General features: G+C 62.8%; 1 protein-coding gene across 9 annotated transcripts in view; it reads left to right on the plus strand.

The window, feature by feature from the left end:
• KIAA0753 (KIAA0753 ortholog) overlaps positions 1–19089 on the plus strand; it is a 40505-nt gene extending 21416 nt beyond the window's left edge. For 6 of the 9 annotated variants that reach the window (XM_045487300.1, XM_045487299.1, XM_045487303.1 and 3 more), the window contains 9 exons: positions 1300–1419; positions 2582–2671; positions 5019–5097; positions 6012–6092; positions 8676–8843; positions 9685–9766; positions 12795–12915; positions 13321–13545; positions 17930–19089. In XM_045487300.1, the coding sequence (XP_045343256.1) occupies positions 1300–1419; positions 2582–2671; positions 5019–5097; positions 6012–6092; positions 8676–8843; positions 9685–9766; positions 12795–12915; positions 13321–13545; positions 17930–18047 (1084 nt within the window). In that variant the 3' untranslated portion in view covers positions 18048–19089. Of the gene's footprint in view, positions 1–1299; positions 1420–2581; positions 2672–5018; positions 5098–6011; positions 6093–7125; positions 7650–8675; positions 8844–9684; positions 9767–12794; positions 12916–13320; positions 13546–17506; positions 17640–17929 lie in introns of those variants that run through there. The other 3 variants (XR_006714648.1, XR_006714649.1, XM_045487305.1) reach the window with 3 other exon arrangements.
• Positions 19090–21215: the final 2126 nt, after the last annotated feature.

Below are 21215 nucleotides of genomic sequence, written 5' to 3' on the forward strand. Positions count from 1 at the left end.
CGTGATCGCGCTCTCCCTCCTCGGGTCAAGGGTGACCTAGCGCGTAGAGCTGGTGAAGCGGCCGCCGTGGTTCCCGTGAGGAAGAAAAGCTTAGCTGGGTGAGAAACACGCGAGCGCTTTGTGTCTAGAGGGTGACGGTTCCTCTCTCCTCCGTGGCTGTGGGTGAGCGGGCCGCCCTGACCTGCCGTGGGCGTGTGGTCCCGTGTGGGGGTCGCAGGCGCGCCCCCACCTGTCTCCACGCGGTGGATTCAGTGACCTGAGGCCAGGAGCCGTGCGCCTCCCACAGCTGGCGCGGGGCCTGACCCCTCACGGTCCTTGGGGGGCTTTCACTAAATCTTTGCTGAATGAGTGAATGTTTAGAAATACTGCTGACTCTAAGAGCAGATGCTGACTTATAAAACCGTACGGATCTCACTGACTGCAGGGGACGCGAGGGTAATATGGACGTTACCGCCGTCCCCTCATCCACTGCACGCAGGGACGAGGCGCCATCGCAGGGCTGGGGGGAGGCGGGCCCTCCCGGGCAGCGGGGTCTGGTCAGGTGGAAGTAGTCTCCGAGGGAGACTATCGATCGGGACAGAGCGGCGTTTGTTTTCCGTGGGACGGAAGTTGCTGGAAGCGTGGTGGAGCAGGGATGTGGGGAGGAGGGCCCACCCTTCTGGAGGCCGGCAGGTGACGGGGAAGAGCTTGGCGGATGGGCCCACCTGGAGACTCCCGCGGTGTCGTGTGAATGACACACGTGCCCGCGCTCCCTCGATTTCAAGTTGACGCGGCAGCGCGGAGAGGGTCCGGTGCCTTCTGTAGTAGAGCGGGGTCTCAAGTCAGGCGTCCTGATGTCACCGCGGGCTCTGCTGCGTTTATCCCTCTGCTCGAAGTTCCGTACTTTTGTGTGTGTCCTGGCACAAAGCCGCGAATTCACGTGGAAGCTCAGAAAAATGTCAGTCGGTGGAAGTTTATGCCGCAGACCAGAGAGACCTGGGTGTGTGCGGAGCGCGGGGAAGGCGGTGGGTCACGGTGCTGGGTCGGGCCCGCGGGAGAGGGCCGCTCTGCACTGTGGAAAGTAATTGGGTCACGTTAAATCTGGGTTCTAGCGGGGCTTTGTTGACGCTCACCCCTAGTTCTCTTCCACTCGACACGCGGTGGCGTGTGGGGGGCGGAGGAAAGCGTCTCCATGGGCACTGAGCCTGGATCCCGGGGCGGCTCCCTCCTCCTCCAGCCCCGGCCCCTGCTGGCATCCGTGTCCTCGGGGCTGGCTGTCCCGGGAGGGGCCCCCAGGGCGTGACTCTCCGTGTTTTGTAGTGCCGCCTGGCTGAAGGTGAGGCCCGGCCCCACAGATGCCACCAGAGAGCGGTCTGTCCAGCAGGAAGAGGCTCAGGAGGCCAGTGCGTTGACAGGTGCTGTTGCGCACGAAGCCATGAGGTTTGTGCCGCTGTTTTCCAAATCTTTGAGTGAACTCTTCTTTCGTGTGTGTGTGTGTGTGTGTGTACACACACGCACAAAGCCGGTTATAGAACGCGTAACCCCCGACTTTCCTGTCCAAGTGAACAGGGTAGACAGCGAGCCTCCCTTTCACCCCTTATTTTCTCTTAAGAATTTTTTTTCACGTCTTTATTCTGAGAGAGAGACTGTGAGTGGGGGGAGAGGCAGAGAGAGAGACACGGAATCCGAAGCAGGCTCCGGGCTCCGAGCTGTCAGCGCAGAGCCCGACGCGGGGCTCGAACTCACAGACGTGAGATCATGACCTGAGCCGAGGTCAGACGCTCAACCGACTGAGCCCCCCCAGGCGCCCCTCAATCCTTCGTCTTTCGTTCACTCAAACATTGTGTGTGCATCAGTGGTCCACCAGTTCCTGTTCTGTCTGTGGTACAGCGGTGCGCTCTGTGAACACTTCTAGAAACGGGGCAAAACGATCCCAGCCCCGTGGTGTACAGTCGTGGATGGGCGTGTCTGTGGTCTGAGGCAGAACGGGAGGGTGAGGGCTGGAGGGGGCCGGCCGCTCCCTGCTGCAGAGGCCTGGGCTTCGTGGACCCGGGGATGGACTTGAGTGGGGGGTGAGGTGAGAACATTCTGGAGGGGCTCAGTGACGACAGGGCTCTGTTTGCGTGGCCGAGATCTCTCCTGTGTTATGGGAAAGCAAAAATGAATGTGGGCCATTAAGCACTTGGATGCTGTTCACGTACCCTGACTGGCAGGTTTGAAGCCCTTCCGCCCCCCGTCCCCCGAATCTGTTCGGGGTCTGTTCTGCCTTTCTGGTTTCATGTGACTTGGCTATGACCGTGCCCTCCGGAGGGCGGTGGGGGGGGCCTCTCTGTCTGAACTGGAAGACACAGCAGCAGGGTCACTTGGTGGTCGGACAGGAAATCCTAAGCACGGCGAGGGCTCAGTTCCTTGAGGATGGCTGTGGGCGGTCCGGGGCGCCGTCCCCACGGACCGGAGGGCCTCTGCGTGTTAGTGTCACTGCGCAGAGCGCCGGGCGGGGAGCTCTCTGCAGGTAGCGGTATCACCCGCAGGGTGCCTGTCCGTGGCGATGGCGGCCTGCAGGTCCGGGCGGGTGGGTCTCACTCCGTTTGCCGTTCTCCAGACTCGCCTGGCTCGACGCTGAAGCTCACAAAACACTGAAGGAGCTGGAGGAGGTGAAAGCCGCGGGCGCAGACGGCGTGCACAGGCAGAGGTGAGCCTGCTTCCGGTGCGGAAAGCCACGGTCCAGCCCGCCCCCTCCCGTGGCCATTGGGGTGCTCACGCTTCCCGTGTGGATGTGCCGACGGGCTGTCTGCTCCTGAGAAGCCCCCCGGGCCAGGGACCGTCGGGTGGCCTTCCGCCCCGTCCGCGGGGCTCGCTCGGCTCCACGTGGGCTCTAGCGGGACGACCGCGGGCGGGACTGAACCCCAGACCGCAGGAACGGGTGGCGTTCGCGCCCGAGGAGCGGTGAGCGCTCGCCTGCCCTGGCCGGTCTGCGTGCCTGCGCCCCGGACCGCGTGGGCCTGCCCGTGTGTCCTTACGCGGTGTTTTTGCTCGGAGTATCTCTCTCGTGTGGAGTTTGATACTGAGCAAAGGTGGCAGTTTAGGGGAGCCGCCTGAGGGGCCGGCCTGCGTCCGTCTGGCCCAGGGGACCCCGCGCTCGGCGGGAGGAGGTTGACGCGCGTGTCCAGCTCACGTGGCTGAGTGCGCAGACACGGCCTTCGGGGTCCACCCTGCGCAGACAAGTCGCCCGAGCGGGCTCTTGAGGTTTGTAGAGGAGGTTGGTACTCTGCTGCCGTGACGGACGGCACTTCGCCCCGAGGTCAGACGAGCGGGGTTCTCTTGGGACAGTGCATCCTGCCACCCATCAGGACGGACGCTCGTCCGTCCCGCTCGAAAGAGGCCCCATCGGTAGTGAAGTCATGGGACCTTAGGGTTGGAAGGGGCTCATTCTCCTAATGACGCTCTCGGGCCCTGCGGCCTTACGTCCCTACGCAGCCTCTGTGATGGGACTGTCTCCGGCGGGGCAGGGCGTTAGGACTCCTACCCACCATCTCCCAGCCAGATGGCCAGACTGCAGCCCACCGTGCCCGCTTGTCCCTCGAGCGGTCACATGTGGTAAATGTGCCTGGACAGCGGCTCCAGCCACGAACAGGCCGTCACGGACTGTCCCCACGCGCCCTCCCCGGCCACCCCCTCCTCCCCAGAGCGAATGCCGTCCCGACCCCTGTTCACTTTTCATCGCCTCCACCCGGACGTCTGTCCCTACGGACGTATCCCTGACGGACGCTGTGCGGTCCTGAGATCTGAGAAGCGAGCGCAGACCAGGGTTAGAGCTGCTGGTGTAAGACGGTGGGTCCGGGCCTGTGTCCCAGGAGGTCAGGGGCAAGGTCAGGGGCGAGTCAGGCAGCTGGGGCGCGGTGGCGAGTGTGCTTCCTAGCGGTATCTTGTTGAGGAAGAAGTGTCAAGGTTTGATAAGACCAATCTCCCACTTTTTTATTTTTCACTTAAGCTCGTTCTGTGTCTGGTCTCAGGGGTCCCCTCCAACGCTAGGGCCCTGAGATGTTCGTCTGCGTCTTCTTCCAACTGCTCTGCAGTCTGAGCCGTATTTTCCCGTCCGCCGTCCGTCCTGACCGAGTTCCCGTGTGAGATGAGGCGCCGCTCAGTGTGCTGGTTTCCTCGCGGAGACCTGCTCTTGTGATGCCGTCCCGGCCGAGCTCTACTCCGTGGGGCGCGTCGGCGGACTGCTCGCCAGGGACCCTCGTGTCGGTCTTCGGGCCTTTCCTGAGGGCGGGTCAGAGATGAGCGTGTGCAGAGAAGACCCCGGAGGGCGAGATCTGGTGTCCCCGGAGCGCCCAACCGGCCTGCGGGGCCCCCTCTCTCCGGGAGGGCACCTGCCCCTACGCCCTGTTTGGCGGCTGCTCGTGCAGAGGAGGGGCCCCCAGACGTCCCGAGGCAGAACCGGGCAGCTGTGAGTTGTGCCGGGCAGGGAAGGGCCCCCGGGTCCTGCCTCTCAGCCATCCTGGACTCGCCTCGCGGCCCCGCAGGCCCCCCGTGCCTGTCCTGCCAGCCCTGCACCCGTGTGGTCAGCGGGGCGCGCGGGGGTTTGCGTGCTCTCGGCTTTCTCGGCTCAGCTCGGTTCCTCATCGCTTCTGTCCGTTCTCCATCTTCTCCTTGTCTCTGGGGGCTTAGGTCTGACTCCGCGATTGTGGGGTTTGGAGACCGAGCAGGATTAGCTTGATTTCTTCCATGTTCTCTCCTCTTCGGTTGTTTAAAGGCAGCCGTTATTTTTTAAAACGTACCGAGGGCCCAACGTACGTCTTCAGAGGCGTCGCGCCACCTGGGGGCTTATTGGAAACGCAGTCTCGGGCCTCACACCGCCGGCCCACTGCGGGTCTGCATTTTACAGAGGCCCCCGGGGACTTTGCGTGGCCTTCACGATTGGAGAAGCACTTTGGTTTCATAATCGTTTCATTTCCTCCACCCGGGGTGGTACGTAAATGCACAAAATAGGGTATCTTCTGCTTTTGATTTTAATTTTTGATTTTGTCTCGGCCCAGTGACTCTGCTGCCCAGTTAGCAGACAAGGTAGAGAAGGCGGTTCTGGAGCGTCTGAAGCCTCTCCTGGTCAAGGCCCAGGTAACCCAGCGCGTCTCGTTTGCTCGTGCCTGGAAGTGCTGGAATAACGGGGGGTCGCTCCGGAGGCGGCTGGGGGCCGCGGTGCCGCGCAGACGTGCAGGCCCGTGCGGGTGTGTGCAATCCACTGCCGCCACTGATGGGTCTTTGGTGTCTGTGAGGGACAGACCAGGGGAAGACAGACAAAGTCCCACCTTTGAGAGAGGGGAGCTTCTAGTTTGGGGAGCGAGTTTGGGCGACACTTTGCATTCCTAATCAAATAGGTCTGTTGGTGACTCTGGTGTTCGGTTACCTGCTTCCGCAGAAGTCCTGGGTACTCTCGCCTCAGTGCTTTGGAATGATTGGCTGGTTCCCGAGGGAGGGGACGTTGGGACCGCGTCTGTGCACACGCTGCCCTCTCCTGAGGAGGAGGCGGCCCCTCAGGTCTGCCGGCCGTGGAAACGGTGCCGTCCGTGTGAACAGACGAGCCCACGGACCCTGTCATGGTCTGACACAGAACGAATGATGTTCTGGGTCCCCGAACAGGCCCCGGAGTTCTGGGCCTCTGGTTTAAGAAACGTGTAATTATTATTGGCGTCCCCAGAAATCTCCGGGGTGCGGGGCTGGGAGCCCTGGAAGTCTCCGGGGTGCAGGACTGGGAGTGCTCTTAGCGACCCTGTCGGCCCGTCTCTCCGTCTCATCGTTGGGGAGACTGGAGCGGAGACGTGTTTCCAAAGTTGAGGGAAGAAAAGGGACAGAGAACCAGGATCCACACGTGGTGTTTATTTTCATGCGGACACGGTGCCTGGAATTGCTGGGGAGCCTGATGTAGCCGAAGCCGATGAGCAGGTCCACGCAGAGGTTCCTGTCACAGTTCATCTGTACGGACACGGGCCGCAGACTTGTGTAATCACAAACGTGCCTGTCTGTTTTAACAGAGAGTCAACTCTTCTCTGGAAGCGGAGGTGCCGAAGGACCGGCCACCGGCAGACACGGCGACAGCCCGGCCTACGGACGAGGTGCGTGCACCGGTGTGGCCACGGTGGGGAGGTCACTGCGCTGGCAGATCCTACTCAGGACGTCGGTTTTCCTCTGACTCATCAGGCCCCCTGGTGCTCACGGCAACCTCTGCAGCCACGGGGTTCTGTCCGTGGCCCCGTCCTCTCCGGGAGGACACGCCACGGCCGGGCGCTGGCCGCCTCTTGCCCTCCCATCCAGCCCAGCCCTGCTCGGGCGTGGCGCGGTCTCTGTGTGGAGGGCCCGGCGCGCGCTGTCAGGCGAGCTCGTGTCGAGCGCCTGGTAACGACCGGGGTCTGGCCTAGCTCGGGGAAGAGCCGGCCGGGGAGAAGGCGGTACCGTCGGAACAGACAGAAGCACGTCTTGCGGTCGCGCGGTCCTCCGGGGGACTTGTGTCCCGCGTTCGTGGGACCGTTCCTGCCCTGCCTGGGCTCGGGCCGTCAGGTGGGCGCCGCCGGCCGGTCTGCCGAGTCTGTGTGGGCCTGGGCGCTGGCCGGCGGCTCCCGCCGCGCTCCTGCTGCGCGTGCTCGGGGCCGACGAGGGCACGGCAGGTGTGCTCTGGGGGCCGGGCCGGGGCCTCCCTGCCGCGCCACCGCCCGATCCTCACAACCGTCGTTTTGCCGCCCCGGCATTTGGTGACGGAGGCGCGTGTGAGGTGAGGCTGCGCCGAGCGGAAGAGGAAGGCCTGCGTTTAGCTCGCGCCCACCGGCCGTGCCTCGTGCAGCGTGGCCTCCACGTGCCGCTCCCTTCCCGGCAGAACGCCTGACCCGGGAGGTGTCCCGAGTGACCCCCTGCGCTGTCGGGGAGTCCGCGCGTGGCAAGCGGGCCGGCCTGGCGCTTGAGAATTGCTCTGTGGGTGCGACGTGGCCGTTAGAGCCACGCGGGGTAGTTGTGCTCGGGGTTAGATGTCGGCGCCACGCACACCGCCCCACGCGACACCTGGGAGTCTGTGTGTGTAAATGACGGGGCAGAATGAGCAGGAAACCTCATCGAAGCCGGCACGACGCTGTAGGAAGTCTTGTTTTCCGTGTTAAGTCGGAGAGAACCCGTGGGGCCCGCGACACGAACCGTCAGAAGGCCCATCCTAGAGCGGAGAAAACCTTCACCGGTGGCACCCCGCCAGTGAAATACAACCCCGACGGGTTTCCTGGTGGACGCGACCACCTCCGACGCCAGGAAAGAGCTCGCGGAGGCGCTGGCGTCATGCGTCCGTCTGCTGCCGCTCTGGTCACCCACTGAGCGCCCGGAGTGGGTCTTTCCAGAATGCACAAGTTGTTCTTTGTTTTTTGTTTCCCAATCAGAAGTTGAAACGCACTTGCCTAAAGAATCACACGCTTCGGCAGAAGTGTAAGAGGTTAGACCACCCAGCTAACGAGCACCGTATGCTGTTCTGTACCTGGCTTCTTCGCCTTGGGGCGATGCCTCCACATCAGGGCGCAGTCAGCGTCCTTATCATTTTTAAGGGCACGCGGTATTCTTCTTTCTTTTTCTTAATTTTTGTTTTGATATTTTTGAGAGAGACAGCATGAGCAGGGAAGGGGGAGAGACAAAGAGGGAGACACGGAGCCCGACGCGAGGCTCAAAGTCACGAACCGTGAGATCAAGACCTGAACTCAAATCAAGAGTCTGACGAGCCACCCGGGTGCCCCCACACACGGTATCCTGGATTCACGGTCCTTACAGAGGAAAAGGGCTACGTGTGCAAACGCATCTCCATTAAGGAGACCTGAGTTCCTGGGTTCGTTTTCTCTAGAGTTTTTGTAATTTTATTGTATTGATTACTCACCTGATTGTACATAATTTTAAGGTTGGGCATTTCCTTCTGTCTTTATTGGCCGTTGATACATTTCCCCCTGTGATCTGTTGGAAGGTTTTCAGATTCCCTGGCGGGAACTGTTCCCCGCATGTCCCCGGGCACACGTGCGCGCCCCACCCTGCTAGCTCTGAGGCCGGACGCGTGTTTCCGCAGGGCGGACGAGGGTGAGAGGGAGGCGCAGGGGGCTCGACCACAGAGCAGACGCGTCCTGTGGGTGGAGCCAGGGTCCGCAGCCCCGGAAGTGTCCCGTCCAGGGCCCGACGCTGTCACTTCCGGCCGACCTTCCATGTTCCAGCCGCACATGAGAGTCAAGGGCGCGCACGCAGCGGCGCTCCGCCTACTGGGGCGCGCACGCAGGGCGGGAGGCGCCAGGCAAGCTCTCCCAGGCCCGTGGCGCAGGATGAGGACCCTCGCGGTGTCGCGAACCTGTCGCGAACCTGTCACGGGAGCGTTGAACCAGAAGGGAATAGATCCGCGTAGGTCCGTGTTCCGGGACAGGACACGCGAGACACCGGCCGTGTCTGGGTGTAGCGCAGGGAAGGCTTTCGTTTCCCGACCGGCAGGGGCGGCGACCCCGAGCCTTGTCGTCGACGGCGAGCACGGGGATTGGCCAGTGCGGCCGTCTGAGTCTGTGGGGACGCGACGGCTTCGGGCGCGTGGCCACGGGAGGGGCGGGGGGGGGGGGGGTGGCGGCGTGGACGCGCTGCGGGGCTGCTTCCCTGCGGCCCACTGGTTCTCATCGCCTCTCCGCCCCTCCTTTGCTTCGTAGGCTGTGGCCGCGGACGGGGGGCCCGGCAGCCTCCGCCAGCAGGGCGACCGTCTGGAAGGCACTGCGCTCCGCTGTGACGTCTTGGCGTCGCAAGCCCGGGCCCCCGGGGCAGGCGGCAGGGACAGCCCGTTTCTGGACACCATGATGCTGCGCATGGAGGAGATGGAGGTGAGGTCAGGGGCCGCCCCCCAGCTCACCTGCAGCCAAGTGTAGGGCCCGGGTCAGGTGACTCGGACACGATGGGGTTGAAGTGTCAGTGCCCTCCCGACACAGAACTCAGGAAGTGACGTGCGGTGCCCCCGAGGGACAGCTGGAGAGCCACAGGGACCAGAGTCTGCGCCCCTCGACTCCTCCGGCCCCGAGCGTGGTCTCCCCACACATCACACCATCCTTCCTTGCTTAGCGTCTGGGGCTCCGCTTTGGGACTCTTTTCTCTTGGGGTTTTAGCCCCAGACATCAGCCAGCCCAGGCCCTGGACGGTCCAGAGCAGGGTGCTGACCCACAGCGAGGCTGGGAGTGGTGTGGCCGCGGCCGGTACAGTCCCCCGGGGGCTCGGGACCCCCACAGCAGCATTGCCTCCTGCCTGCGTCTTGAATTTGCCCCTAAGTAGAAACTTAGTGATCACGGAACCGACTTCCCTTCTCGGGGGTAACGGGGGGACCTGCCGTGTCCAGCGTGGCCGTCTGTAGACTCGCGTGGACCTAACTGTACATCAGGGAAGACTGCTGACGCACACGGCCCGGGTTTTGGAGGCTCAGGAGTTAGCGGCAGGCGGAACGCCTCCCTCTTGCCAGTGAGTTCTCGCGGGCAGTGCTGGTGTCCATCTGTCAGGTTAACCGCTTCGTTTCCTTTTAGACTTTGCCTTGTGAACTTGACTCGCTTCCTGGCCAGGCACGTGCCCATTGCTGGCCGTGTCTGTATCAGTGGGGCCTGCTGAACCACGACACCTGCTTTGTAACGAAACTAATCTTTTCTCGTAACTTAAATTTTTTTTTTTTTTTTTTTTAAGAAATACCAGGAGACGGTTCGCCGAAGATACAATGAAATTGTATATGCTGATCCCCGTCTGTGGACGCAGGAAGGGAAGAGTGGTGAGTGTCCCCCCCCACATTGCGTTCTGAACAATTTCAAACACGCAGGAAAGTTGAAAAGCCTTGGCAGTGGACGCGCGCATACCTGCCACCTTCTAGCCTCCATTCGTTTTATGGTGTGTCTGCTCTTCGTCCGTCCGTCCGTCCTGTTTTTGGATGCACGTTCCAGAGAAAGTTCCGGGCACCGGCAGGCACGGTCCTGAATGTTGCAACGTGTGTCTCAGCAGCTAGGATTTCATGTGTCTTTACAGCCTTTTTTCCTTTTGAGATAAAATTTACGTGTAATAAAAAGCACAGATCTTAGTTGTGTCATTGGATGGGTTTTGACAAATGGATATGCCCTTGTTACCCAAACTCCTGTCAAAATTCGGGCCACCGTGTCACCTTGGAAGGGTCCCTGTGCTCCTCTCCAGTCGGCACCCCCACCCCGGGACCCAATGTGTTGTTTGCACTGCAGGCTAGGTTGTCAGTTCTAGAATTTTCACAAACAGGGGATGCTGTGTGTGTGTGCGCTCTTGTCCACGGGAGGGGTGGGGGGGGGGTCCCGTGTGTGTGCACGCTCTTGTCCACGACGGTCCCCTGTGGACATGCTCTCGTGTGCTCTTGTCCACGGGGGATCCCATGTACTGCGAGTATATTTATGGAAAGTTTGTGCTCACGTAAGTTTTTGCTTCTCTTGGATAAACACATGAGCGGACTTGCCAGGTGATGGGGCTGGGTATGTGTTTAACTTCGTAAAAAACTGTCAAGTCTTTCCCCGAGGCGCTGTCCTGTGTTGCACGTTTGCGGTCTTTAATCGTAGCCGCTTCAATGGACACATGCTGATGTCCCACTGTGGCTTTAATCTCACGGATCCTTGACGAGTAGTGATTCTTACTGATATTGGCTACCGGTATATATTCTTTCGTGAGGTGTCCAGATGTTTTGTGCCTTTAAAAATTGTTTTGTCTTGCTTCCCCTTCCCCGGCAGCCACGAGTCTCCACAGACGTTTGCAGACGTTTTCTGTGTTTTGCTCACCTATGTATTTTCTCAAATGTATTTCTTTAGAGGCAAATATCTTTAATTTTGGAAAGTCTAACATCGGTTTTTTCTTGTATAGATTTTCCGTTTCTGGTCTAGGAAATCTTTGCCTGTTCCCAAGTTGAGAAGAGAGCCTCGTCTCCTTCTAGAAGCCGTGCGGTTTTAGCTCGTGTGTGTAGGTCGGCGATCTGCCCTGAAGAGAAGTGCCTGTGACGTGTGCAGAGGGGAAGGTCCCTTTGTTCTCGTGCCGGTCGCCGGGAAGGCGTCCGCTCTTCTGTTCACCTCTGAGAATTATACTTACGCACGTTTGGTAGCAGTGGCTGTCCCCTTCTTGGATGCGGGGAAGCGCTGTCGCGCGGGCAGTGAACGCCGCGTGTCGGGGTGGGAGGCTCGCCGCCGAGCCGAGTCCCTGCAGCTTCCGAAACGGGAGCCCGGGGGCGTCAGCCTGGACCGAGCGTGTGGCATGTCGAGTTTTGGCAGAAAGACGAGCTGTCCAAACATGGTGCTGACTTGGTCCTTTTGCATTGTCCGTGACTGTCCAGGCTCGGCTCTCTGCTTGTGGCAGTGTCTGCCCTCCAAACCCCCGTCACCGTCACAGGGCAGGGGACAGGGGACGCTCGGGAAGTGGGGGTCACGCGACCCCACCCGTGCTCCCTCACCTGCGAGCCGATCTCCTCTTCCGCCTGAGCCGCGGGTTCTTGGGGCCAGAGTTTATCCTCCTCCCTGTGCGTCCTGCCACGCACGCCTAGCGCGGGCCTCGCAGGGGGACCTCCCAGCCACCGCTTATTAGCGAGTCCGCCGTGTGGGACCAGAAGAGGCACAGGAGGGGCAGGGGTCGCGCCGTGGTTGGGCCCCTGGCCCCGAAGCGGGACTGCCTCGTGCAGAAGCCCGGCTTATCAAGGGCTCCGTGTTCCTCTCTCGGGGACACTTTAAATCACCAGTCACGTTGACGACCGCATGGCTTCCAGTGCGCTCTGTGGGACCCTGAGAGCCGAGATCAGGGTCTGGATGCTTGCATCCCAGTGAGAATCCTGTTTCTGGTCAGTTGCACCACAAAACCAAATTTAGAGCCGGCTTTTGCCGAGTGCGGTGTCTACTCCCGCGTCTTCTCTCTTCGGTGTGTGAAAAATCGAAAACCGTTTTTAGTCGTATGTTTACAGAAACCGACTGATGTGGGAATCGCAGGCACGTCCGTGTGGATCGGGGGAAGTGGTTGGACTCACGGACGCTCCTCGCCTGAGGACACGTTCTCTTCTGTGCCTGGAGTGCATTTGATTCGTTTGAGTTTATAAATAACCCACCGCTCATGGGAGCCGCCAAGCCTGCAGTGCAGTCGGGCTCGCACGCTCTCCGTCGTCGTGCAGGTTGCTGCCAGTGAAAGACTCATCCCGGGGACGAGTCAGGGTTGAGATGTAACTGCTTTTTCCCTTCCCCCATAATGAAACCCTTTAAAGGTTAAAAAACGACCCCAACCCCTTCAGACTCCTCGAACAGGTGGCTGGACCTAATCAGCGCCCACGGACCCTGGCAGCCACCATTTCCCGGAGTGTCCTCAGAGGTCACAGATGCTTCCAGAAGAGCTCGTGGTTTTCTTTCTTTTCTTTCTTTCTTTCTTTTTTTTTTTTTTTAACGTTTACTTATTTTGAGAGGGGGTGGGGAGGGGCAGAGAGAGGGAGAGGGAGAATCCCAAGCAGCCTCTGAGCTGACAGCACAGAGCCCCACCCAGGGCTCGAACTCACAAACCTTGAGATCACGATCTGAGCTGAAATCAAGAGTTGGACATTTGACTGACTGAGCCAGCCAGGCGCCCCAGGAGCCTGTGGTTTCTTAAAACTGATTCCTCGTCGTGCCTTTAAATTCACCTTTTCCTTGAAAACAAGCGTGTTTGCGCTGCCGGCCGCCAGGCTGGGAGAGGTGCGAGCGGCGTCCTCACGGGCCGGCCGCTGGGGCGGCTCTAGGGCCCGTGGGCTGGTGTTTATCTGTGGCCGCTGTGTGCCTCTCTTCTAGAGCAGACGCTCCCAGCAGTAGGTGAAAGGCCTCTCTCTCCTCATCCAGTCGGGACCACAAAGAGCTCCGCGCGCAAAGACCCGGGCGCGAGCATCGTGTTGGAAAGACCTCGCAATGGCAAGTAAGTGGCGCCCAGGCTGCTTCGGCCTCCGGTGCTGTGAGACGCCTGAGTCCGTTGCTTCCCTCAAGACGAGGAAATCCTTTCTCGGGGCCTGGGGCCCAATCTCGCCGAGCTCCAGGGAGGCCTGGTGAAGCGGCGAGGCCGTAAGACGGGCCGGCGAGCGCCGTGCCCGAGGCAGTGTTTATGGGGGGCGGCGCCGCCCGGCTGTGCGGATCCCGTGGCACACCTGCCCCCAGAGCCCTGTGGCGTGTGGGACAGCGATGCCCACACGGGGCAGTCGTCGGGGGCTGCGGGGGTGTTGGCTTTGCCCAGGGGGAGAGAGAAAGACGAGCCTTGGCTCGTCGGGTGGGAGGAACGGCACGCTGTTGCTCGTGGGCCATCTGAGCTCGCCACCTGTCCCCTCAGCTCCCTGGATGCAAGTGTGGACGCTGGCGAGGAGTCTGAGAAGAGGGAGGCTCCCCTTTCGCCCCTTCCGGAAGAGTCTCTGCGGCAGGAAGGCCGCACCGCCCTCCTGGTGCCCCCGGGCATGCGACGCAGCATCCGCGACTCCTGCAGCCGCTTCGAGCAGTATCTCCGCATGACCGCGCACGAGGCCGTGGGCGCCTTCAACCCCTGGCTGATGGCCGAGAGGTCAGTACAGCATCACAGCCTCCACTTGGGGAGCGGGTGCCGCGCCTCAGCTCACAGAGAGGCTGGCGGAGGGCTTCCTCTGCTCGCCGCCTATTTGGGTGGGGGAGACGGCGTCCCGTCAGGTCAGTGACGGGACACAGAACGCTACCAGGCAGGAGACGGTCGGGAGCGCAGAGGTTGCGGGTGGGGCTGCTGGAGTACTTGAGGACGGAGGCTTTTCCGGTATTCAAATGGTTCATCAAAAGACGTGTAAATCCAAATTTTCGTTTTTCATTTGTTTACTTATTTAAGGTTTATTTATTTATAAGAGAGAGACATAGCACGGGTGGGAGAGGGGCAGAGAGAGAGAGGGAGACACAGAATCCGAAGCAGGCTCCAGGCTCCGAGCTGTCGGCACAGAGCCCGACGCGGGGCTCGAACCCACAAGCTGCGAGGTCGCGACCTGAGCCCAAGTCGGACGCTCAACCGACTGAGCCCCCCGGGCGCCCCTGAATCCGCTCCTCTTAAATGCAGCCCCAAATGAGATTCCTTCTGGGCGTCGCTGCTTGCACACCCGTGGACCGCCGCCGTTGAGCGGGTGCCGAGCTGTGGCCTGCGCTTCCTCGGGCAGGTTCAGGCTGGGGGAGTTGGCGTCTGTTTCACCTGCTGCTTGTCTTACGCACTTCGCGGCCTTCCCGCACACTCGCACACCCACCGGCTCCCAGCCCCTCGCCTCCGCCCGCCCCCGTCGTCCGCGGGGCTTGGACCTGCCAGGGGTCCCCTTCGGCGGGACGGCCAGCTCGCGTTTCCCTGGCATCGCTCTCCTCAGACCCTCCGGCTTCCTCTTCCTTCTGATTCCGCCACCTGCTTTCTGTCCCCCCCAGGTGGCGGCTGTCTCTCCTCCGCTCTTCCATCCTTTCTCTGCTTGGAGACTTTGGCGTCCGTCTCCCGTCCGGTGGGCTCTTGCGTGGGATCGGGGATGACCACTTGTGTTCGGCCCCTCAGGCTTACCCTGAGGTGCCAAGACCTCCCTTGACGCGGTGCCGTCCAGAGCGTGGAGACCTTCGCTCGTTTACTTTCTGGGGAGGAGGGGAGGCCGCCGCGGGTCCTCGTGTTCACTGGCGCGCCGTGCCCCCGAAGCTGCCAGGGCTCGTGAGGCTGACGGCGTATGGGGAATCCACAACAAGCCGGGGAAGACGGACCCGTCCCGTGGTTCGTGGTGCATTTCGTTCGTCACTCTCCGGACATAGGGCAGCGCCGCCTGAGCGTGGAGGGAATGATTTGTACACATCTCCCCTGCAGCCCTTGACCCTCAGGTCACCGTGCATCGAACGTTCCGGCTCTCTGTTGTCTCTGGGCCTTGTTCCTCGGGCAGGCGCTCCCAAGGACAGGCCCGTGCTGACCGGGCCTTGGTGGAGCAGCCAGGACGGCCGGCTCCGTCCGGTAGCCTCTCGGGGGAGGGGAGCGAGCTCGGCCCTTCTCTTGCTTGTAACGTGTCCACCCTCCTCACGCCCGAACAAACGTGCTGCTCCCGTGACGAGAGGGAGCAGGTGACACGGGCTGGGTGTGAGTAGCGTGCTGGCCGGAGGGGGCCCGGGCCGAGACGCTTTCAGGGGAAGCAGACTCACCAGCGGCCGCGGAGACTTGTGGGGAGAGGGCGGGTGGGAGCCGTGTGTTTATCTCCTTCCTGAATCCGTGGCCGGGCGCCACGTCACTAGGCGACCACGTGAAAGGCATAAAACCATAAAGGACGGCAAACGGGAAAGAACCAACGAGGGAGCCGAGCGCTGGGACCGAGGACGAGGGCGCCAGGCATGCGCGGAGGCCCCGCCTCCAGCGTCACAGAGCTGTGACCAGACGGGCAGCCCACGCCAGGGCCTGGGCCACTGCCCCGTGCAGCCTGAGGAGGAGGAGGAGGAGGAGGAGGCGGCCTCCACACCACGCGCCCAGAATCACATCCCGGAGAAGCGAAGGGAACGGTCATGCCAGGGAACGAATGGACACCCGAGAAAAAAGGTTTCTGAAGAGTAAAAATATCAGCAATTAAAAACGTCATGAATGTAGTGAATTCACTGGAAAGCTTCAAAGAAAAAGCCTAATCTCTGGAGGAGAATAAAAAGGCAAGAAAAGATCTTACACGTTAGATTGTGCGGCAATTCCAACTCAGGTGCCGGGAGGTGGGCCACAGACCGTGGCTTCAGCGGCAGGGCCGCGTGCGGTGGGTGTCAGCGACCTGCTTTCTGGACCCGCGGCAGCCGTCCTTGGGGCCTGAGTGCCCGTCCGCCCCCGGGGCCGAGGCTTCGGCTTACTTACCTCGTAGGGACGCAGACGTTTGTCTGACGGCGGGAGCTCCCGGCTGTGAGGACGGGGCCTGTCGTGGCGTGTGGGTGAGGCGTGTGCGCACGCAGCAGAAGGCACGTCAGGGCGTCGCCGTGGAAAGGTGTGTGAGGAGCACAGAAGGTTCCAGAGGGTTCATCAGGCCCCTTCCCGCGTCAGAAGAAAGAACGACTACGAGGTATCGGAACCCCGAACTCTGTGCTCGGCTGAGGCGTCTGTGGGCAGAAGGAAGGCGCGTTCCGGGATGCGCAGGGTCCAAGAACTTGGTTTCTGTTCGTGACTGAGCTAGCGGAGAGCGTGTGCACCAGCGAGGGGTGGACCGGAGGAGATGAGCTCCAGCGAGGGGCCTCCAGAGAAAAGGGGAAAGCTGGTTCCACGGGGGGAGCTTTTCAGCACACACAGCGAGCAGCTGGCCCAGTGGAGGGAGGACGGGAGCGCATGGGGCGCAAAGGCGGAAAGCCGGCCGGGAGCTCAGGCGTCTGACCTCCTGAGAGCACCTTGGCGTGTCTGTGGGAGTTTGGGCGGGTTCGTGACGGACGGACGTGGGAGGCACAGCAGAGTAAATGCAGCGGTCGCTCGTGCCCTCGGCTCGCTCAGGATAACTCAGGACACAAGCTACGTTGAGAGGGAAGCACGCGTGCGGGAAGGCTTCCGGAAAGCTGCCGGCCGACGCGGAGGGGCCCGGGGTCCCGGAGAAGCCGGCGGAGGCCCCCCCAAGAACGTTCACCGGGACACGTTCACCGTGGGAAACGGTAAACGGGTGTGGTTCAGGCCAGTCAGAAACGGTCCCGGAAGAGAGGTGGGCCACACGGGAGCCACGGAGGTGTCCGAGGTCAGCGCGCGGGGAAGCGAACGTCGTCTGCGGGAGACGGCGAACGTGTCTCCCTGGGTGCGCGTGCGGACGAGCACCCCACGGAGCGTCCGCGCTGCTCCGAGGCCCACGGCTTGTCTGGGAAAACCGTTGGAACGTCCGCGGTCGGGCTGGCCGGAGGTCAGGGGCGGCGCTGAGGTCCGGGACTGCCGGTAAGGGAAGCGTGGCATGCGTGACGTCCGGGCTAACGGCCAGGACGAAACGTAAGTGAAAGACCCCCCGAGATCGGAGGCAGGCGAGGAAGGAGAGCGAACGGACAGAGAACAGCGTCTCAGGAGGAGGAGCTCGGGTGTGTCAGAATTGCCTCCAGCAGCGCCGAGCACGCGGCTCTGAGCGCCCTTCTGCCGGCTGGGCTGCCGGGGCCCCTTCGGGCTGAGGCCGCGAGCCTGAAGGACGTGCCGGGAAGGGGGGTCCGAGCTCGGGGCCGTCCAGGGGACGCAGCCAGCCTGACGGGTGCTCTGGCCGGCGCGGGGCGCTGAGCCTCGGGAAGTGCCGGGTTCGAGCGTGCGGGGCCGCGTCCACACGGGAGCGAGTGAGGGAAGGACCGCGTGGGGAGGGCTCCGCGTCACAGCGTGGCCGTTGCGCGGCCGGCCGGCCGACTCGGGCACGTGGGAGGAAGAGTCTCGATGCCCCCTGCGATTGTGCAGCCGTTCCTGGGGTTCGCGGGGGGAGCAGCGGCCTCACCGCAGGTGAGAAGAGTCGCCGTCAGCGGCGAGACAGACGGACGGACTCACTGAGGGGAGTCAGCGGCCCCTCTGTGGCCTTGTTCCGAAGGCAGATGACCTGAGCGACTGCGAAGAAACCTCAGAGGAGCCCACATTGGGGGTCGTTCCCCAGAGGAGGGCCTTGCCGTTTGGAAAATGGCAAGGTCACGAGAGGCAGGCCGAGGGACGCTCCCAGGCTCAGGGTGGGCTGCGAGCGGGCGCTGGCGGGGCATGAGGCAGGTCTGAGGGCGGTCTGTCAGTGGGTCCGGAGCGTGATGTGTCGGCGTCTGTGTGTGGAGGGCGCGCTCGCGGTCCGGTCCTGGCCGCGGGGGCCTCTCACCTTGGGATCGAGTTTGCACGTGAGCCGCTCCGGGTGAGCGCACGAGGAGGGGTGAGCAGGGGAGGGAGCAGCCCACGTGGCAGCCCAGGAGGGGGGGAGGGGGGGCGGGGGGGCCCGCGTGGCGGCCGCCTTCAGCCGTGGTTTGTGTTCCAGCTTCTCGGACGAGCTGGTGGACGAGGCCCTGGGCGCCGTGGCCGCGGAGCTGGAGGACACGTGTGAGGACTACGCGGAAGCCGTGTTCACGTCGGAGTTCTTGGAGGCCGCCGCTTGAAGCCCGTCTCCGTGGCGGGCCTCCTCCCCGGGGCCCACGGGTGGCCTTGGCCTCGGCTGTCCCTCCGGGCGGGGCCGCTGCCCTTGGAGAGGAAGGACGTGCGTCTCCGTGTCGTCGTGGCGGTGGAGCCGGTGGTTGATGGCGGTGGGTGTTCGTTGCCCAGGAACCGTGAATCGCCTGACGAGACGGTGTTTTCCGAACTGTGGTTTTTCTGTCGAGATATCGGTGACGCGAGCGTCCTGGCAGGTGGTGGAAGACGTGTTTCACTCCCGGGGTCGAGATGCTCCCGTCACCCCCCGTCAGCCCCCGTCACCCGGCCGTGAGCCTGCCAGTCCCCGTGTGCGGCACCGCCTCTGGCTCTCAGCCCCTCGTGGTCCCCGGCCTCGCCCTGGGGGGCGTATGGACGCAGACCTTTGAATTGAGGGGCCGGGAGGGCGCCCAGCTCACGTCCCTTCCGCGGGGTCGCACCTCCCCCGCCTCCAGACCCACCGAGCAGCCTGGGTGGGAGGACAGACAGGCCTGGATGTGCTGCCCGCACCCCCCCCCCCCAAGAAAGGAAGACACCCGAGAGCGGGGGGCGCTCTGTGCCCTCGTCCCTCCTCTCCCCTCCCCTCCCCTCTCCGTCAGGATTCACCAAGAGGAAAGCCTCTGATGTTTCAGAAACGGAAAAGGCACGTGCGTGAGTTTTTCTCGACCGGAGCCCTGCCGAGGACCCACCCGAGGGAGGATTCGCGCCCAGGATAACGTGCGTCTTCATGACACGCACGGCGTCACGTCTGGGACTTTTCTCCCAAGTACACGTGTTTCGGGGAGCGGTGCACCTGTCCCGTCACGCGACCTGTGCAAAATTGGGCTTTGTTTCGTGTGCGCACGCTCCTAAACGTCACACAGCCTCCCAAGGGAAAACGCTCCCAGGTTACTGGAAGGTCTTCGAGGCGAGGGGCGCGTGTGCACTTGGCGGGGCGTCTGCCGTCTGTAGCTGGAGTCGTTTGTGTGCTAGCGTTTGCTGTGATTTGTAAAATAAACTCAGGATCTTAAAGGACGGGCGTGTCTGAGATGGTTCGCACCTTTTCCGTGGACAGAGATGCGATTGACGGAACCCAGGCAGGCCCGTGCTGTCTCCTCGTTCTCACATACTTGCCCGTCTGTGCGGGAGACCGGGGGCGGGAAGGGACGGGAGGCCGTGCCTGTGTTCAGGGCTGCGTGCTCACGACGTCCCGTGTCCAGAGTTCGCTCAGGCGTGTTCTGCCTCCTCGGCCCCAGGCAGCGCGGCCCGGGCACCATGTCCCTGTCCGAGGGGGCGCCCGGCCCAGACTGCCCTTTGTTCCGGAATGCCGTCCCCCTGCCTCCACGTGGGGCCTGCGTTACAGCTTCGGCCCACAGCGAGTCTCCGCTGAGAAGCCTTCTCCAGAGACGCAGGGATAAGCCGCCAGAAGTCACCGGGGTCGCCGGCGAGTGGTGCGGAGCTGTTGACGGGGAGTCCCCCGTTGGTGGCCCTGCACCCCAGCCTCCAGGCCTCATACCCGATCCCTGTGCTGGTTCTCCGGGCCCGTGCGTGTGGCTCTCGGCCGCACAGCCCGCTGGCACTCCCCCCGTGTGGCCGGTGTCCCCGTGTGTGGAGACGTGGGTCCCTCGCGCCCGGGCGCCCGGCCTGTGCACTTGCCTCTCTGGTCTGTCTGCTCTGAGGGCGGGGCCTCCGCCCACGCGTACTTGGCGCCCAGTGGGTTCTCTTAGGTCCACACAAGGAGAAAGCCCCCTTCCCGGGGAAAGGTTCTGGGGGGCGGGGGGGAGGGTCTGTCCCACGTGTCAGCCTGACGTGGCCTGACGTGGTCGCCACCGGCTGAACTGCAGACCCCGCGTCCGAGGCTGGTGCACGGGGGACGCCACATCTGAGAGCAGACGTGTGCGGCCGCAGGCGCGTCCTCCGTTCTCCCTCTGCGGCGGCACCGGGACCTGGGAGGGAAGGCGGCGAGGGTGTCTTTCTTGTCCCTGAGGGCTTCTCTCCGGGTGAGGGGCTGAAGGCCAAGGAGGGTCTCAGTTGAAGCCCTTGGCGCCAGTGGGACAGGAAGGGGCTGCGGACGGGGGTTGGGGACTTTCAGGGTTTCCTGGGCCCCAGAGACATCACAGGGAGGCAGTGGCAGGCGGATGCCCTTCTCCTCCCCTCCCCCTCTCTCCTGCCTGCCCCCTGGGGGTCTTTCCCCACCCCCACCTACCACCATCCCTCTGCTTCCCCAGGCGCCCCGAGTCCCTGGGATCTTTCCCTGCAGCCCCTCCCACACTCTCCTGCTCTTCCCTTGGGCCTGGGGGTGGGGGGATGGGTCCCTGCCGGAGAAGTCCCCGCCCCACTGGGTGGGACCCTCAGGCCCAGTGGCCAGATCTCCTTGCCCGGCTGCTTGGCTGCTCATGGAAGGGAGAAATGGCGGGGGGGGGGGGGGGGGTTCCCCTGAGCCTGGGCTGATGACCCAGAGCCCCCGGCAGAGGCTGGGAGAGAGGCAGCTGCCCTCCCTGCCCCCCCCCCCCCCGCCTGCTGTACGCCTTCAGTTCACATGTCCTTCTCTGTCTCTCCCCACCCGGCCTGTGTGCCTGCAGATCTGGGCTCGTGGAGGGTCCGGAGCCATGACGTGAGCTCCTCTTGGACCTCCGTGCCTCAGTTTCCCGATCTGGGACTCAGGCTACTGGAGGATTAAGGGAAGTGATTCCACGCACACGCCTGGCAGACAGTAAGCCGTGGGTGGATGTCAACCTTCAGGCGTGTCTTCGGGACCCTTACAGGAGGGAGCCTGGGGGCTGGCCTCGTGGCCTCAGTTCCCAGGGGCCTGCCTGTCGCCCTGCTCCTCCTCTGCGTCCTCTGCTGGCGATCCCGTGTCTCTCCCTGCCTCACCTTCCAGCCCAGACCGTGGCTGGACCGCTTCCTTGAGGCACGCAGCGGAAACCCTGCCAGGCCCGGGGCACAGAGACGCATCCAGGCCATGCTTCACACGGGTCCGCCTGGGGGCCTAGAGACACAGTGACGAAGCAAACTCGCCAAGCGTCCCTCTGACTTCCAGCCCGGCCTCTGCTTTCTGTCTGTGTCTCAAGCAGATGATTCCTAGTCGGGCCGCAGGCATCACCCGCGGATGCGGCCTCCTTCGGCTGGCAGGCACCGCGGTCCTTCTGTGCTGGGCACCC

The sequence above is a fragment of the Leopardus geoffroyi genome, chromosome E1 (genome assembly GCF_018350155.1).
Source record: "Leopardus geoffroyi isolate Oge1 chromosome E1, O.geoffroyi_Oge1_pat1.0, whole genome shotgun sequence".
Lineage (NCBI taxonomy): Eukaryota > Metazoa > Chordata > Mammalia > Carnivora > Felidae > Leopardus > Leopardus geoffroyi.